The 20,241-nt window shown below is 43.3% G+C and overlaps 1 protein-coding gene across 1 annotated transcript; it reads left to right on the top strand.

The window, feature by feature from the left end:
- The first annotated feature begins 205 nt into the window (after window positions 1–205).
- LOC117359723 (C3a anaphylatoxin chemotactic receptor-like) lies at window positions 206–1,306 on the top strand. The gene has a single exon (XM_033942940.1). It carries the CDS (start codon window positions 206–208, stop codon window positions 1,304–1,306), a length of 1,101 nt encoding a protein of 366 aa, XP_033798831.1.
- Window positions 1,307–20,241: the final 18,935 nt, after the last annotated feature.

Here is a 20,241-nt window from a genome sequence, read left to right on the forward strand (position 1 = left end):
GATGCCCAAGTCTTCTGTGTTCTTGTGCCAAAAGCTGCAAAGAAACAAAGGAAAGAGAGATCCTGTGTCCTACCTCCTTTCTGGTGATCTGTTTATCAGCACTGAACTTCCTTGTTACTTTACATTTTGACCACCTGTAACCTTCTCTCACTCTGAATTCTGATCTAGATTGGAGAAGGTACCTATAGTCTATCTTCTGGGCAGTATGGATCTTTCCAATGTCACTCTTGCTTCTGAGAATATCACAACTACTAGCCTCCCTACTTCTAGCCCCTGGCTGGAATATGTGCTGCTTCCCAGCCTGTTCCTCGGAGCTTGCTTCCTGGTGGGAGTTCCTGGCAACATCCTGGTTATCTGGACCATCCTATTCAGGATTTTACCTCGCTCCTTTACTGTGGTGCTACTGCTTCACATGGCCATCGCAGACTTCAGTGTCCTCATTACACTGCCCATTTGGATCCATGCCCTCGCTGACAGCTGGGTCTTTGGCCTCTTCTTCTGCAAGTTTCTCACCTACCTCATCCATGTAAGCATGTACGGCAGTCTCTTTTTCATCACCCTAATGAGTGTCCACCGCTTCCTGGCTGTCGTTTTCCCCTTTGCGCTGCTTCGATGGCAGCAAAGGAGAAGAGTCTATGGGATTTTGGGACTTGCCTGGCTTTTGGCCTTGGTCTTTGCCTCTCCTGTTTTTGTCTACCGTACCACTATGGTCAACGGAGAATCTGTCCAGTGCTCGCATCGAACGTACTCTTCTGACCAGCAGAAACTGGCCATCCTGTTGGTGGAGATCATGGTTGGCTTTGTGGTACCTCTCTTCATCCTCCTCTTATGCTACTCCTTCATCATACACAAAATCCAGCATCTCAAATCCAAAAAGATCAAGTCAGAGAAATTAATTGTCAGTGTGGTCATTGCTTTCTTTTTGTGCTGGTTTCCTTATCATGTTTTTAACCTGCTAATGATTGCCTCGGTCTTACTAAAATCCACCAACCCAGCAACTTCTGATAGCCTGGAAAAAGTTGTTGCTGTTGGAAACAACATTGCTGGTGCCCTGACATTTTTCTGCAGCTGCTTGAACCCCATCCTCTATGCTTTTGCAGCCCGAAGTTTTCAGGGTGGTTTAAGAGGAATTAATTTTATCAAAGTTTTAGGTCAAATGAATGAGGATACATCACAGAAGAAACCTACCAAGATATCTCATATCTCAGATGATCCTAATTCTCAGGAAAACCGAGTCCCTCATTCTCTACAAAATCAATCTTCACCTTCCTTGAACAACCACAGGCCTTGCTCTTTGCAGAGCTAAAACATTCACTCTTAATTGAGACATAATTTTTACCCTCTGAAGAACTATAACTTAATCTCATTACATATTGTGATGCTTTTTACTTGACAAGAGCATGAGGATTATTTGAGATTGTTGTACATGAGTTTTGGAGACCACATATATCCCACCTTCAGATGTTCAGGACCAATATGGAAAAATACTAGAAAATGTCACATCTTACTCTCTGGAGATCCACAAATGTTATTCTATAGAAGGCCAAGACTCTCACTCTCGTGGGAACTGTAAACTCATGTCTTTTGGGGGCTTTTTGCTGGCTATAGTCTAGACCTCATGAAGCTTTCCTTCAAATTAGATTTTGTTTTAATTTGTCTTTGCATAGAAGTTTTCTCTTGCTTCTTTGTTCCACTCAAGAAAGCATGGGACAGGGACATGGGATCTCTTAGGGAGAGGAGGCAATAATGGATGCTGCAGATAGGCAGACTGGATGGGCCACTGATCCACTGGGCTGCCCAAATGAAGTCTTAACTGCATTCCATTTGCAGACATATTTACTCAAAGGCATTTAGAACTCAGGTGGAATGTGTGGCAAGCTAAATTTATTTGAGACAATGTTAAAGGCAGACTGTACTGATGTTGCTGCAGGCTGTGGGGAATAAAGATTTTATTTTCTGGGAGGAAGTTATAGCTACAAATTAACTGGCAATGTGAAACATTTACTCTTCTGCAAAGGGCGCTGACCTTTTTTTCATGATGCATAGCATTTTGAGAAGTAATAATAATAAAAAAAACAACAACCCTCTCTCCCTCTTCCACTTTTATCCTTCTATACCCAAGCCCTACCCCCTCTATCCTTCCCTATTTACACATGTTTTCCAAATAATAATATAACCAGGGTTAAAAATTTAATATTTACTTGAGTGTGAAAAACAGGGTTTAAAGAAGATTTTGAAACAGAGAGGACCTGGAATGTAAGAACTGTGTTTTTTTTCTTATTTTGAGAGGTTTGGCTTGTATTGTTTGTATTGGTGCAGTTTTGAGGTTTTATGTTGCTGATTTCCTGCACAGGTTTGCTGTCGTCCTAGTGCAGAGATCAGCATCTAATTGTTAGATTTGACAGTTGGGAGGGATACTTGGTTCTGTGAGGAGGTGTTTTGGCTTGTGTGGCTCTTGAGAAGATAATTATAGTTGATTTTATTGAATTTTGAATAGGAATTGTAGGTTTTGGTTGAAGTTGAGGTTTGATTCATAGATTCTGGTATTTATCCAAGGTTGAAACATTTCTTTCTGGCGGATATGAGGAATTGTTTTATCTGTGAGACTATTGGGTGTTAGAAATAGTCTGTGAGATTTCTGTGCATTATTGTGAGGGAATATTGGTGAAGAAAAGTTGATAAACTGTTTTGGAAATTTTAAATTGGTAATATCTCCTGTAAAGTTTATTGAGAGTTGGGTTTTATTTGTGTTTTGAGATATAGGAAATTCTGGGGAGGGAAAAAGTATAGGGAATATCAATTATCTGTTTGTTTATTTTTCTAGCTTAGGAAATATTTTAGGCAACTTTTGGGTTATTAGATTAGGATAGGATTTTCCCTTATTGGTTTGTTTAAGTCAGAGTAGTAGGCTGGTTCCAGGAAGAGAGAGTCTGCTAGCAACAGCGCGCCTACATGGTACTCCTACATAGAAAGAACTTAAAGCCTCAAATACCCAAATCTGGGGAAAAAGAACAACTTTACAGAGGGGAAGTAGAATTTCTTTGTTTAGATTTTATCTACAGCATTTGTTTATTAAATTTTATTTCTATATTCAATTTTGAATCCTTAGAGGGGCATAATCGAAAGGGACGTCTAAGTCCGTTTACGTCCATCTCACAAGTCATCCAAAGTAATAAACAGCTTAAGACACATTTTCGAAAAATATGTCCAACTTTTTTTTCATTTTGAAAATCGTCTAATTATACGTCCTGCCGATCTGATCGTCCAAGTCGCTAAATCGTCCATCTTTATACCACATTTTCGTCCAACTTTTTGTCCAAGTCCAAAACGCATAGAACAAGCCCTGTTGGACGTGGGAGGGGTCTTCAAAGTGATGGACTGCATACCCAGACATGGCACCTAAATAGTGGGGTACCTTACAGGGCACTGCTGTGAACTTCACAAAAAGGGTGCCATATCTTCTCCTCACTAAAGCTCCCTTATAGGTCATGGTGAGCCCACCAAACTATCTCCAGAATCCCCTAGACCAGGGGTAGGGAACTCCGGTCCTCGAGAGCCATATTCCAGTCGGGTGTTCAGGATTTCCCCAATGAATATGCATGAGATCTATTTGCATGCACTGCTTTCAATGCATATTCATCGGGGAAATCCTGAAAACCCGACTGGAATACGGCTCTCGAGGACCGGAGTTCCCTACCCCTATCCTAGCTGCTTGGTTAGGGTATCATGTATGCATTTGCATTAATAGACTATTATATATGTACCCTCAAGACGACTTATGCTACCTCTGTATTGGACGACTAAGCTTTCCTATGCCAGGCGGCCAGGTAATGATGGTCTGGAGGCTAAATTTTAAAGTTGTGATTAAAATTTTTATGGGGGTGGGGCTGGGTTGGTGATCACTGGGGTAGTGTGTGGGGGTCTGTATTATATGTTTTCAGTGCTTATCCTGTGAGTTTAGGTGGGTTTTTGTGACTTAGACCATGTTTTACATGGTCTAAGTCACAACGTCTAGGTTCTGTCAATCGTGGGCTGTATAACTTTCAGTTATACATGCTGTACGACTAAGTCTAAGCCAGCCCACGTCCCGCCCAAATCCCGTCCTCGACACTCCTCCCGAAATGCCCCGTTTAGCTTTGGTCGTTCAGCGGCACTATGAAGGCCTAGGTCGTTTAGAAATACATCCAAAACCCATTTTCAGTATCGGCACCTGAACGTATTTGAGAAATGTTCGTCCAAGTGCCGACTTAGGCCCGTTTTTGGACGTATTTCTCTTTCAATTATGAGCCCCTTAGTGCTTCTTTATATTTATTTTATTATATGTTTAATAACTATTTTTATTTCAAAGTTATACCATTTTATTATTATTATTTTTTTAATGTAATTCACTCCTTCTCCTGGGAAAAGGTATCAATTTAACCCTCGGTGTTCACAACTACAAAATAAATCTTATTTCAAGAGGGATACCTTTTACCTCAGTCTGAGAATGAGGGGGTTACAATAAGATTAATAATATTCAAGTTTCTCTTGCATTGATAATTGGAGTAGAACAAAAACTGTGCAACTGGGTATTCAGTAGATAAGTAGAAGCAACCTCCTGTTTCATGTTCCCTTTGGTTTTGCATTCTGATGTTTAATCTTCTGGATCTAATTGTAGCTGTACTGTGCTGAAAATTAAAACAGAAAAGCATGTACTCATCTATCTCCACTGACCTCAGGTTTTCTGTAGTAGACGAAGGCTGACATTCTGTGTAGAGAATGAAATGGAGGAACTCAATTTCTCCGTCCCATCCCTACGAGCTCTGTCCTTTTCCCTGTCCCTGCCCCATTTCTGTAAGCTCTGCTTTAACCGCACAAGCCTCGAACACTTATGATTTTAAAGTGTTTGAGGCTTGTGCAGATGAGGACAGAGCTTGCAGCAATGGGGCAGGGACAGGAAAATAACTCACAGGGACAGGACGGAAAAATGAGTTCCCGCAGGGATGGGAAAAAATTTGTCCCTGTGTCATTCTCTAATTCTGTGTGCCAATATTTCCTTTCTACGTGTGGCATCTGGACATCTATTTTGTTGATTACTTCTGTATTATCTTGATACTATTATTCTGGTTTTCATTGTAATTCAGAAAAAATTCAGAAATGTGTGCAAAATCATGCACAGGATTATGGCACCTATTTTCCAAACTGACTATTGATTCGCAATGTGCAAAGGTAAAAAAATGTTGCGTTCATTATAGGAAAAACTGACTTTTTTCCACAATTCTCATTCATTTTGTTCTGTTACTATATTTGAAACTTTTAATGTGCACATATCTATTGTACACATGTTCATTTGTACATTAATGTCATATTGTTTATTTAGGATATGCTAAAGGACTGTAGAAAAGATCAGGGCAGGATTAACCAATAGGCCAAGTAGGCACGTGCCTAGGGCCCGAAATGGTCAGGGGGCCCCGATGAAGGAGGGCATCAACATTGTTTTTTTCCAAATGACGATGGGCCCCTCCAGCATCGATCGGCAACGCGGGCCCCCCTGATCGGTAACGCGGGCCGTACTCCAATCGGCAATGCAGCCCTCCCCCATCGATGGAAAGTAAGACAAGTAAGCAACGCGGGTAAGAAAGGCAACGGGAACTGTAATTGTACAAGCGGTGCTACTTGCCCAAAGCTTCCCTCTGACGCAGCTTCCTGTTTCCGCCTGGGCGCATGGTGGGGTGGGGCGGGGCAGGGGGGCCCAGTGTACTTGTGTGCCTAGGGGCCCTCAACGAATTAATCCTGCCCTGGAAAAGATTACAAACTGCAGAATACTGCAATGAGGGCAATTTTTTCCATCTCTAAATATGATAGAATTACACTATATTTCATTAAATTACATTGGTTGCCAGTAAATGCAAGGATTTATTTTAAGCTTTGTGCCATATTATTTATGGAACTGATTTCATTACTAGCAGGAGGACCAGGTCATATTGCACGGAAGCAGTTTCTCAATGGAAGGCATTGTTCTTTCATCAGGCTCCTTTAATTTGGAATGATCTCCCTATTTTACTGGGTCTTTTACTAAGGCACGCTAGCCAATTTAGTGCTCACTAAATGCTAATGAGTGCATAGAATATAATGGGCACATTGGCATTTAGCACGCACTAAATCGGCTAGCACGCCTTAGTAAAAGGCCCCTTTAATAAGATCAGTAAGTCAATATACTATTTTTAGAAAACCTTTAAAGACTTTCTTGTTTAAAAAATTTTGTTTTGAGATTTATCATCTTCTGCTGTTAATGTTCTATTTGAATATTTGTCATTGCATTATGTTTAACTGGGTTTGTTCCCAGTATATTGTTCCCAGAAATATATTGTTATCTGCCATGAACTCATAAGGGCTTTGGCGGAATATAAGTCAGAATGTAATGCTCATTAAGACAATTTTGCACACACTAAAATTTTTAAGGCACATTTTAATAAACTGAATGTGTGCTAATGAATGCACATCCCTACGGTCAATATGCTTGATACCGCATGAGAAAAAAAGTTGAAATATTCACTTGCTGTAGTTCTCTGACTTCTGCATATTGTAACTCGCTGACTGTCCAGCTCTCTTCAATGTGAACCGCTTAGAAGTCTCACGATTATGGCGGTATAGAAGAATAAAGTTGTTATTATTATTATTATTATTGCTCAGGAATTTTGCAGATTGGAAGTCTTACCCCCTCCCCCCCCCCTTTTACGAAGCTACGTTAGGCTTTTTTATCGACGGTCGCGGTGGTATTAGCTCCAATGCTCATAGGAATTCTATGAGTGTTGGAGCTTTTGCCACCATAGCTGGCGATAAAAAAGCCTAATGCGGCTTCATAAAAGGAGGGGTTAGTGCTGATTTGATATACTGATTATTTTAAGGACAGTTTTCAGAAGAATCTAGAGGTAAGAACAGAGCTAACCAAGTAGATTTCTCACTGTCAGGCTTTCATAAAGTGTAGCGGGTAATAACAGGGCATAGAAACATAGAAACATAGAAATAGACGGCAGATAAGGGCCAAGGCCCATCTAGTCTGCCCACCTTAATGTCCCTCCCCTACCTTTGCCCTGTGAATAGATCCCTCCCCTACCTTCGCCCTGTGAATAGATCCCATGTGACGATCCCATTTGGCCTTAAAATCAGGCACGCTGCTGGCCTCGATCACATGCAGTGGAAGACTATTCCAGCGATCAAACACCCTTTCTGTGAAAAAGAATTTCCTGGTGTCAGCTCGTAGTTTCCCTCCCCTAATTTTCCACGGATGCCCTCTTGTTGTCGTGGGACCCTTGAAAAGGAAGATATCTTCTTCCGTCTCTATGCAGCCCGAGAGATACTTGAACGTCTCGATCATGTCCCCTCTCTCTCTGCGCTCCTCGAGTGAGTATAGCTGCAATTTGTTTAGCCGTTCCTCATATGGGAGATCCTTGAGTCCTGAGACCATCCGGGTGGCCATTCTCTGAACTGACTCCAGTCTCAGCACATCCTTGCGATAATGCGGCCTCCAGAATTGCACACAGTATTCCAAATGGGGCCTCACCATGGATCTATACAATGGCATAATGGCTTCCGGCTTTCGGCTGACGAAACCCCTGCGTATGCAACCTATGACTTGTCTTGCTTTGGATGAAGCTTGCTCCACTTGATTGGCAGCCTTCATGTCCTCACTGACGATCACCCCTAGGTCACATTCTGCTTCAGTTCTAGTTAGGATCTCTCCATTTAGGGAAGGGGTGCCCACACTTTTTGGGCTTGTGAGCTACTTTTAAAATGACCAAGTCAAAATGATCTACCAACAATAAAAATGCTAAACATATATATATTTTTATATATATATATATATATATATATATATATATATATATATATATATATATATATATATACATATATATATAAATATATATATATATATATATGTATATATATATATGTATATATATATATGTATATATATATATATATATATGTATATATATGTATATATATATATGTGTATATATATATATATATATATATATATATATATATATATATATATATATATATATATATACACACACCGAGTGTACTTTGTATTTATGTTCAAATATTTTTTATTATACAGCCCCCCTCCCCCGAAGGCCTGACCCCCCCCCTGAAGGTCTGCACATTCCCCCTCAAAGGTTGACTCCCCCCCTGAAGGCCTGCACTACCCCTTGAAGGACTGCACTCCCCCCCCCGAAGGCCTACCCTCCCCACATCCATTTACCTAATTCCAGCAGGGAGCAGTCTGCAGAGAGGATTGCTGGTACTTTAGCGATCCTTGCAGGTTGCCATAGGCCTCAGGAGCTGTCTTCCCTCTGCCCCAAGCCTGTCTCTGACTTAGAGGAGGGGCAGGACCACGGCAGAGGGAAGACAGCTCCTGAGGTCTATGGCAACCTGTAAGAATTGCTAAAGTACCACCTGCCACCGGCCGTCTCCCATTCGTCCCCTTTGGAGATCCCCACAGGAATAAGGAAGTTAAATTAATAGAATACTTAGGTACAGAAAAACAAAGAAATACTTCCAAGAACTGCCCCATAAGAACTGCCTGTCACAATGCTCATTAGTGGAACTGAATAAAAGACAAGTATAATGGATTTAGAAGGGGGACGATCCGCCCGGGTGCACGGCTTGGAGGGGTGCACAGCCGGCCAGGTCCGGGTCATCCTGCCTTTCTTTTCCCCCGGTCCGCGCTCGGGGCTTCCGCCTGCCTGGTCCCGCGCCGACGCTCGAATGGTGCCGTCAACTCCCGCGAGTCTCGCGATAACCAACAGCACCATTTGGGCGGCGGGTGCGAGCCCCGTGCGCAGACCGGTGGAAAGGAAGGGCAGGAGGACCCGGACGGCTGTGCATCCCTCCAAACCGTGCACCCGGGGCGGGGGCGGACCGCCCCACCTCGGTACGCCACTGATTGGGAGGCCAATTTTGGGGTTTTTAAAATTGTATATCGGGCAGCATTAGGCCTCGCTCTAACCTCAATCATTACAGACTTACACCCTAAATCAGGGGTGCCCAACGCATTGATCGCGATCGACAGGTCGTTCGCTCAGGCAACCCCAGTCGATCGCACAGCAGGTTCCCTTCTTCCCTTCTCTTTTTTTCCCCTCCTGACTGGCCCGCCTCTTAAAGAACGCTGGCCAATCAGAGTGCTGGAAGGGCGGGGTGAAGGTCGGTGGGGGACGGAGCTCAGCGCATCACAAGAAATAATAATAATAATAATAACTTTATTTTTCTATACCGCCATAGTCAGGCGACTTCTAGGCGGTTTACATTGTAAGAAGGCTGGACATTCAGCGAATAACAAAGGTCTTAGTACAGTACAATGCTAATACAATACAATAAATCCACATATAATACAATACAGTGAGTCTAAATACAATACTATACAATAAGTTTAAATACAGTGCCGAACAAAGAGTCTAGATGCCGTACAATAGTCTAAATGGTAAACTTACATATTAATTGGAGATCTAAGGGTAATGAGTGTCTGAAGGATTTGGAACATCCATGAGGGGGGTCTTAGTGGGGGAGGGGACCGTTATAGTCAATGAATTTAGCGAATAGGGTGGTTTTGATCGATTTGCGGAATGCAAATATGACTTATAATGCATTCCGCAAATCGATCAAAACCACCCTATTCGCTAAATTCATTGACTATAACGGTCCCCTCCCCCACTAAGACCCCCCTCATGGATGTTCCAAATCCTTCAGACACTCATTACCCTTAGATCTCCAATTAATATGTAAATTTACCATTTAGACTATTGTACGGCATCTAGACTCTTTGTTCGGCACTGTATTTAAACTTATTGTATAGTATTGTATTTAGACTCACTGTATTGTATTATATGTGGATTTATTGTATTGTATTAGCATTGTACTGTACTAAGACCTTTGTTATTCGCTGAATGTCCAGCCTTCTTACAATGTAAACCGCCTAGAAGTCGCCTGACTATGGCGGTATAGAAAAATAAAGTTATTATTATTATTATTATTATTTCTTGTGATGCGCTGAGCTCCGTCCCCCACCGACCTTCACCCCGCCCTTCCAGCACTCTGATTGGCCAGCGTTCTTTAAGAGGCGGGCCAGTCAGGAGGGGAAAAAAAGAGAAGGGAAGAAGGGAACCTGCTGTGCGATCGACTGGGGTCGCCTGAGCGAACGACCTGTCGATCGCGATCGATGCGTTGGGCACCCCTGATTTAGGGTGTAAGTCTTGCATGGATTTTGGTTGCCCAGGTGCATAACTTTGCATTTTTTGGCATTGAAGCTGAGTTGCCAGGACCTAGACCAGCGCTCCAGTAGGAGTAGGTCGTGCATCATGTTGTCGAGCATTGAAACATCATCTATTGTGCATTTGCCCACTACATTACTTAGTTTGGCGTCATCGGCGAATAATGTTATTTTACCCCGAAGCCCTTCTGCCAAGTCCCTTATAAAGATGTTGAATAGGATTGGGCCCAAGACCGAGCCCTGTGACACTCCACTGATCACCTCCGTCATTTCAGAGGGTGTGCCGTTCACCACCACCCTTTGAAGCCTACCTCCAAGCCAGTTCCCAACCCATTTCGTCAATGTGTCACCTAATCCTATATAACTCATCTTGCTCAGCAACCTGCGGTGTGGTACGCTATCGAATGCTTTGCTAAAGTCCAGGTACACGATGTCCAGGGACTCCCCAATATCTAGCTTCCCCGTCACCCAGTCAAAGAAGCTGATCAGGTTGGATTGGCACAATTTCCCTTTTGTAAATCCATGTTGACGGGGATCCCGTAGATTCTCCTCATCCAGGATCTTATCCAATTGGTGTTTTATTAGAGTTTCCATTAGTTTGCTCACTATCAATGTTAGACTCACTAGTCTGTAGTTTGCTGTCTCCATCTTGGAGCCTTTCTTGTGGAGTGGAATGACGTTAGCCGTCCTCCAGTCCGACGGGACGCTGCCTTTCCTAAGGGAGAGGTTGAAGAGCATATGCTGGGCTTATTTTATAAAACATAAACAATATAATCAAGATTATAAAGACCACAATAATGCTAATATCAAAACTTAGGAGGAAGAGACCTCAGAAGTCAATTTAATTGAATAGCAAGCCAATATGCACCGATGATTGAGCTCTAACAATCAATTACCGGTGCTAATTTGAATCAAAATTATGCAGGCATATTTACATGCACAGATCTGCACGTACATTATATACATGGCCCCAAAAGGGGGAATAGCCAGATAAGGGGTGTATCAAAGGAGTTCCTGTAATTTACACATGCTGGTATAGAATGAAGGGGATCCGCACCTAATTTAGGTGCGAAGATATGCATCAGGGTTTAGTTGGGGTAAATAGTTGCAGGATAGAATTTGTCCCTGTCCCTGTGGATATCTGTGGGAAACCATCTCATGTCATTCTTTAGTGCGAGAGGTTGTGGTAAGAGCAGATAGCGTAGCTGATTTTAAGAAAGGTTTGGACAATTTCCTGGAGGAAAAGATCATAGTCCATAGTCTGCTATTGAGAAAGACATGGGGGAAGCACTGCTTTCTCTGGATCGGCCACCGTGAGGTCAGGCTATTGGGCTTGATGGACCGTTAATCTGACCTAATAAGGCTATTCTTATGTTATTATGTTCTCAGTCCTTTTACACTAGCATTCTTCAATGCAAGGCTTAAGGGTCAGTGGCCGTGCCCATTCATACTGATTCTTCTCTCTCTCCTTAAAAAAAGACACGAGGGATGGTTTCCCACAGTTAACCGTGGGGACGAGGACAAATTCTGTCCTCGTGCCATTTTCTAGGTTGCATCTAAAATTAGGCATGCTTTCCAGCACCAATTTTTGGCGCCATTTATATAATTTAGTCTATATTCTTTCCAGCCAATATTCAAAATAATTTAAGTGGCCAGAAAAGACTGCCAACCAGTTAAATCTCTTTTTTGCGGCTATCTGGTCATTTTCAATGTCTCTTAACCAGTTATATCTGCTGAAGATGACTGGTTAGCTCTGAAATCAAAAGCATCTAATTTGTAGGCATTTCAGGGTGGAATCGAGATAAATGTTGATATTCAGACCCTCACCACATAAATAAAATCCTAACTTTAAGTGGTTTGGCTTATGTGGTGAGGAGCTGAATACTGATATAACTGGCTATGTGTTAACCAACTCAAAAGAAAACGGATATACAATGCCAAAGTTCAGACAGGGTCCAGCACTGAATATCTGGGAATAACACCAGCAGCAGTCAGCAAAATACTCACTGCCACCAGCTAAATATTGCCCGGGTTGTATCAATTTTACAGCTACCTGTTTTCAGTCATTGATCAAAAACTTCCTATGTAACTTTTATTCTACCACTGAATTTTCTTTTTATATTCTCTTTTTCTGTTTTCTATAAAAACCAAAACAGGGCTATACTCATGAAAAGTTATGCTGCAACATAGCTTCAAATCAACAATAATTTAAAGAGTTATAGCCTTAAAAACTTATCTGACGGCCTGATGGAGGCCATCCTTTTCACATAATAGCTTCCTCAGGAGCTGTATTGTTCAAGACAGTTTCAACATGTTCAATTTGCAGCTCCTAAAGCACTATATAACTCTCCTGATGCGATGCTGTATAATTGCGAGCTCCTAAATGTGGCAAGGGCGTGTGTAATTTACTGTATTCGATAAGTTATGCATATACAGTAAGTAGCCTCACCACCCATTCCACTCCCATGCACCTCCCCCCCCCTTGCATTCATATGCTATGCTACTTGCTCAGCCCTTACAGCAGGGGTCCTCAAATCCAGTACTCAAGGGCCACAACCCAGCCTAATTTTCAGGATTTCTTCAATGAATATGGATGAGATCTATTTACATGCAGTGGACACAGTGAATGGAAATAGACCTCATCCATATTCATTGTGGAAATCCTGAAAACCAGGCTAGACTGGATTCGAGGACCCCCTGCCCTACAGAATATTGCTTAACCGCATTGCGGCCACAAATGGCTTAAGTACAGTGGTATAGAAAGGAAGGGGGGCAAGGGGAGCGGTCTGCTCCAGGCATCATATTGGTGGGGGTGCTGGCACCCCTCCTCCTCTCTGCCACTCCACCTCTTCCCACTCCTCCCCTCACCATGCACGCCCACCCTTCCTTTCCCCCGTACCTCTAGTTGTTCACCCCCATGAGCAACAACTTCAATGTGTTCCTCGCGAGGACGTCAGCTCTCCCGCTGACGTCACTACTGGAAAGGAGCAGATAGCGGGTTTATTTCTTTTCAAAAGTTGGCAGCCCTAGGAATAAACCATGCAGATAAAACTGTACAGTCAAATGTATGCCCACAGTTCTCTGCCTGCTCTAATAACAAGTGCAAAGTACCCAGACAAGTGAACTTTCAAAAGAGATTCTATCCAGCACCTAACTAGGGGCTAGATCAGTGGTTCCCAACCCTGTCCTGGAGGAACACCAGGCCAATTGGGTTTTCAGGCTAGCCCTAATGAATATGCATGAAGCAAATTTGCATGCCTATCACTTCCATCATATGCAAATCTCTCTCATGCATATTCATTAGGGCTAGCCTGAAAACCCGATTGGCCTGGTGTTCCTCCAGGACAGGGTTGGGAATCACTGGGCTAGATTCACAAAGCAAAATCGATTGTGTATCGATCGGTTTGCAACCCCTTAGGGATCAAATTTCCCTCCAGCCTGATTCATTTACCTCTCTGCCGACCATCCTCTGATCCGCGTATGCAAATGAGGGCAACGGCATGCAAAGTAGGCAGGGACCCGATTCACAAACCAAAACCCTGCAACACCAACTAGGCTGGCTGATCACTCCCAAGCGACTGCTGAGGATTGGTCACTCAAGCCCTTTCCGGCTGCCCTGCCTTCTGCCGCCCTGCTTCTGCCCTGTCAGCCCCAAACTCCTGGTGCTCCGAACTGCCCTGATCGCCTGCCTGCCCCGACTCTCCCACCCTTTCCCGCAGTGCAAGCCCGTGGTTTTAACCCGCGGGCTTAAGCGGGTTAAAACCACGGGCTCCAGTTTAAAAAAAACAACAAAAAAAATCTATGCTGGCCCAGAGGCCCAGTAAAAGTTAAAAAAAAAAAAAAAAGATTGCGGCTCTGACGGGCATGCGCAGACCATCTACTGATGGTTTGCGCATGCGTGGGGATAACAGAAAAGCGATCCGTGCCGGCAGATGGGGCGTTCCTCCGATTGCCCCATCTGCATATTTTACTTTGCTGAATTCGTCGGACCTGCCCGGATTGGGCAGGTTGGTGAATTTGGCCCTAGTTTACTGCTAATCGCCCTCTACTGGGATAATTTTAGAAAGCATTGGCATGTAAAGCATATCTCACTTGTGGAAAAAGGCTACTGAATATGCAGAAGACGGCACATACTTACTTATACATGCACAGAGATAAACCATCTCAAAAAGTGAGATTACCACTCCAAAGAGGGAACTTGGATTTAAATTGAGAACAATTGCCTTGCAAATGTAAACAAGCAGCATAAACTATAATTCGGCATTTCAATGGTGCTTCTGAAAGGATAAAGACAATGGGGAAGTAATATGAGAACATAAATAGGTTTCACAGCACCTGTATTAGTAGATACAAGGAAAAGGTATGGGGAGGAGGAGGGGGGGACGACAAAATATGTGATAAGGTATACTCAGATTTCTTCCTGCTGGTTGGGCCACTTGGCTTTTCTCCTTTTCTCATGAAAGTAGTAGTCAGGATCCGTGCACTGACAAAGGGCTCTAATGAGGGAGAAATGGGGCTTACTGAGTGTGAGAGTGAGACACCCTAAATAAATGTGGCATAGTCCTAATGAATGAGAGAAAGGGCTAAAAGAGTGAGACAGCCCAATGGTGTACTAAAGGGGGGGGGGCAGGGGCGGGCCACCAGTCCACCCTGGGCATGGTCTTGGTAAGGGCGCGGGAACCTGTCCTCTTCTCAACTCCTTATACTCCTTCCTGACCCCCCCTGCAGTGCATGTGCGCCCCTTCCCTCGTACCTTGTTAATTTTCCCAACGCGAACAGCATTACGAACTTGCTGCCCGCGTTGGTGTCGCCTCTCTCTGATGTCACTTCCGGGTATGCAAACAAGATGCCAAAGAGATTCAAACAGCAATGCTATCCTATGTCTTCTATTAATGAAGGTTACCATAAAACAGTGTATCGCAAATTGTGTGCCTCCTGAAATTTCAGGTGTGCCACGATACACTGGCAAAGAGGAAAGTCATCCACGCCTGCTGATTGCCTACAGGACGTGCCTTTCGCGGCGAGAGGCATGTCCTGTAGGAAGTCAGCCGGCGCAGATGACTCTCCTCCTGGCCAGTGTCTCTCCTTCTCTCCCTGCTGCTCCCGGATCCCTCCACCGAAGTGGGTCATGGCCAGATGGGCCTCCACGCATGTGCAGACATCGATGCGATGACATCATGCATGCGTGATGTCATCGCATCAGCTTCCGCGCATTTCCGGGTGCCTTTCGGCCGGAGCACTAGATTTAGTGTGCCACTGGCCAGAAAGTTTGCGAGATACTGCCATAATGCATGTTTAAAACATAGAGAAGAAATTCTCCAGCCTGCTGTCAAAATACCTCCTGACATCATGTGAACTTTAAGATACACACATTTGTTGAGAGATATCCAGAAGATCATCAGAGCAAATTGGAAGCTATTGGAAGGTCATCAATGCTTTAAAGACAAAAATGTGGTGATTGCATATTCCTGAAACAATAACTTAAAGGAGAAATTGGTTCCATCCAAATTGCCCACTCTGACTCCACCTACATCTTACACCATGTATTCTGGACATATGAAATGTGGGAAATGCTCAGTATACACTCATTGCCTCAAGTTGACTGAGTTTATGCATCCAAGAACAGGAATTTTATATAATCTCCATCATTCGTCAAATTGCAATTCTTCATGTGAAATTTATTTAATCCAGTGTCCAGTTGTCAGTTATTGTTATTGTCAGTTATTGTTGGAAAAACGAAAAAAAATTTAGTAAAGACCCATATCACAGAGCACCGTAGTAACATTAGAAGAGGTGCTTCATCAGCACCTTTGGTATCATATTGGGAAGCAAATAATCATACAATAAATGATCTTAAAATTTTCATTTATAAAATGATTAAGTCTAATCCCAGAGGTGGAGAAATAGATGCTGTCCTCCTAAGATTGGAACAACATATGATTTATGACTTAGACACTCTACATCAGAGGTGCCCAAAAGGTCAATCACGATCGACCAGTCGATCGCAAAGGCAACGCGAATCAATCATGGAGCCCATCATCATCAATCATGGAGCCTTTGCGTCCTCTCTGTTTCCCAGCAGCGACTACAAAAGTGCCGGGCAAGCCAGCCTCCCCCCCCCAGACGTCAATTCTGACGTCGAAGAGGAAGTTCCAGGCCAGCCAATCGCTGCCTGGCTGGCCCGGAACTTCCTCTCCGATGTCAGAATTGACGTCAGGGGGAAGGCTGATGGCCTGTTGTGGTGTCGGGAAATAGGGAGAACTCTGTGGCAACGGCGGCGGTGGTTTGGGGGCCTGTTCTCAGACGTCGGTGGTGTTCTGTACCCAGATGTCAGCAGTGGCTTGGGAGCCTGTTTCCAGATGACAGCTCCAGTGGTGGCTTGGAGAGAAAGAAAGGGGAGACAGAAAGACAGGGAGGCAGAACAAGGAGACAGACAGACAGGGAGACAGAAAGGGGGGTAGGGAGACAGAAAGAATGAAATGGGGGTAGGGAGACAGAAAGAATGAAAGGGGGCATGGAAATAGAAAGAAGGGGGGCATGGAGACAGAAAGAAAGACAGCAGAGAGATAAAGAAAGAAAGGGGAGGGGCAGGGAGAGAGGAAGGAAAAGGGGGAGGGAATGGAGTGTGTCGGGTGGCAGGGGGCAGGTAGGGAAAGAGGAAGAAAAAGTTGGACTCATGGAAGGACAGAGATGTTGGTTGGGGAATAGAATGAGGTCTGGAGGAAACGAAGCATGCAGGAAGCAGAAATATTGCATGCACAGTCAGAAGAAGAAAGTGCAGCCAGAGACTCATGAAATCACCAGACAACAAAGGCAGGAAAAATTATTTTATTTTAAATTTAATGATCAAAATGTGTCCATTTTGAGAATTTATATCTGCTGTCTATATTTTGCACTATGGCCCCCTTTTACTAAACCGCAGTAGCGAATTTTAGCGCAGGGAGCCTATGAGCGTCGAGAGCAGCGCAGTTCCCTGCGCTAAAAACCACTATCACAGTTTAGTAAAAAGGGAGGGGGTATATTTATCTATTTTTGTATAGTTGTTATTGAGGTGACATTGCATATTTTAAAAGTCATCTGCCTTGACCTCTTTGAAAAGAAACCCAGAATATAAATGATAATTAACATTTTCTCTGCATACAGTGTGCTTTGTGTTTTTTAAAATTTTATTGTTGGTAGATCATTTTGACTTGGTCATTTTCAAAGTAGCTCGTAAGCCAAAAAAGTGTGGGCACCCCTGCTCTACATCCTCAAGGTCTTAACAGTGAGATAGATTATAGTGTGTTTTTCTGAACAATCTTTTAGTTAGAATCCAATAATCCATATAGTTGAATCTAATCTGTGATGTTATTCTGCCCCAAATTCAGATTCAGTCATCGAGTAAACTGTTCTTTCAGTTTTATTGTTTATTTTCATGCATTGTATACAATTTTAATATTATTAATATCTCTGTCATTATAGATGGTATTTGAGCTTGTTCTTATCAAACAAGTGGGCAGCGTTTATTTTCTCTTCTTTCTTTTTTTCTTGTGCTTTTAGCTTTGTCTCTTTTTTCTTTAAAAGGCTTGCTTTTCATTACCATTAATATCCTTAATTTTTCCTTTTTATTCATTTCTCACCTTTTGTTTGGGTTTTTTTTTCTGTTATTATGAGCCCTCTCAAAACTTCTTTTTGTTCTGACAGTAAACAGTCAGCTGAAGGAGAAGGATGCCGACGTGGGTAGTCCTTCATCTACATGATGCTTGGATACATGCCTCTCCCCTTTTTTTTACACAGGCATGTTCCTGACGCCATATCGTAGGCTCAGCATTTTTAAACCATGGTCTTTTTTAATACACACAACACTGACTTCAAGTGTGAATTTTGCAGTGTTTTGGGTAACAGGTGTTTATTTACTTTTGGCCCACGTTTATTCACTCTTTATACAATCTACCTTATTTTCATTGTACTTTGCCTGGTTGCCATCATGTCCTGTTTGTGTCCCTGCGGCTTTCTTTTCCATTTTTATGCTTACCGGTCATTGAATATGATTGACTAACTTTAAGTATTTATGTTTCACTCTTACTATTTTTTATCCACTTTTGTCTCTTTGCATCCCTGCCCAGAATATTTCCTAAGGTGCTTTATTTGGTCTGCATAGTTTTTTTTAGCTATCTTTCTTTTTTCTTTTTCTGGACAGTGTATCTTTTCACCAATGATTTTATCCAGGTATGTCCGCAATTATTCACTATGGGGCTCATAATCGAAACTTAAATACGTCTAAAAACCCACCCAAGTTGGCACTTGAACAATCTGCCAATAATCGAAACGGCTTTTTAAATGTATCCAGCTGTGCGCCCAGAGCTGAAAGGGGTGTTTTTGGAAGAGTGGTTAGGATGGGATGTGGGAAGACCTACACTTACTGCCTCTTTTACAAAGCCGCGCTAGTGGCTGCGCTGCGCTAATGGCCCCGAAACCCATAGAGATTTAAAGGATTTCAGGGCTGTTACCGTGCGGCAGCTACCAGTGCAGCTTTGTAAAAGAGGCTGTTAGTCGTCCTGCAGTGATAATTGAATGTTTGACAAGACTGCCTAGACGGAATTTGTACGTTATGAGTTAGACCAGTGTTTTTCAACCTTTTTGCACCCGTGGACCGGCAGAAATAAAAGAATTATTTTATGGACTGGCAAAATTTTAAAAACCCATTTCCACCCCATCTCCGCGAGCTCGGTCCCCGCAAACCATCTGATCTCATCTGCACAAGCCTCAGTTATGATTTTATATTGAATGTATTTTATTAAAGTATAAAAAGAAACAATATTCTGTACAATTGTCATTTTATAAATACAAATAATTCAGAGCAAGGATCAACAAAACCCCTGTCTCCCCTCCCCTTCACATATATCCCCTCTACTATCAAGAAAACTGAACAAGCCAAATTATTACAGAATGCTACACAGAAATATCATGCTAACAGAATACTGCAGTAACACATGACAAGAATAGTTTTAGGGGAATGCAACTAGGGCAACTGCCCCCTGGTCAGAGAGCGCCCTAAGCCAGCTGGAAGCTAAAGAAGCACTGCCTGGGCTTTGCAGTCCCCAGTTATGTCTAACACCAGCTCTAGCAGGATACATATTTCAAATCAGATATATTCTAATCACAAAATAGAAATAAAATTATTTTTTTCTACCTTTTGTCGTCTCTGGTTTCTGCTTTCATCTTCTTTTCACTCTCTTCCTTCCAGCGTCTGCCCCTTCCATCCACGGTCTGCCCTCCCCCCCTTCCATCCAGCCTGTGCTCCCTCTCTCCTTTTTACATGATTCATTCCAGCTTCAGTGCTCTCTTCATTTTTATCTCTCCTACACCAGATCTACCATCGTTGTCCCTCTCTGCTTATTTTTTTGCTGACCCCTTCCTATCATCAATCTCTCTACTTTCTCATGCCTGTCTCTCCCCTTCCCCTCCTCTAATCTCCCTGCCAGCTGTTTCCTTCCTTTTTTCATTCTCCCTTCCCTCCTCCTGTCCAGCAGTAACTCTCTTCCCTTCCTCCCCTCCCAGCAGCATCTCTCCTTTTTCCTCTCGAGTAGCAGCTGTCCCTTTTTTTCCCTTGCCCAGCAGCTTCCCAGACTCCTTTCCCTCCTCCCTTCCCAGCAGCATCTCTTCTTCTCCCTCTCCAGTAGCAGCTGTCCCTTCTTTTCCCTTGCCCAGCAGCTTCCCAGACTCCTTTCCCTCCTCCTCTCCCAGCAGCATCTCTTCTTCTCCCTCTCCAGTAGCAGCTGTCCCTTTTTTTCCCTTGCCCAGCAGCTTCCCAGACTCCAATAGTGGCTTTCTCTCCTCTGCAGCTCTTCTTTACTTCCCAGCGCAGCGATTCAGGAAGGCAGCCTCAGGTCCTTTGTTGGGTCGCGCCGCCTCTGAGGAAAGAGGAAGTTGCATCATCAGAGGCAGCCGCGCCTCAGCAAAAGCCCCGAGGCTGCCTTCGTGAATCGATGCGCTGGGAATTA

Source organism: Geotrypetes seraphini, chromosome 4 (assembly GCF_902459505.1).
Source record: "Geotrypetes seraphini chromosome 4, aGeoSer1.1, whole genome shotgun sequence".
Lineage (NCBI taxonomy): Eukaryota > Metazoa > Chordata > Amphibia > Gymnophiona > Dermophiidae > Geotrypetes > Geotrypetes seraphini.

What these genes read in the sequence shown, in the direction of transcription:
- LOC117359723 (XM_033942940.1), top strand. Translation starts at nt 206, where the DNA reads ATGGATCTTTCCAATGTCACTCTTGCTTCTGAGAATATCACAACTACT.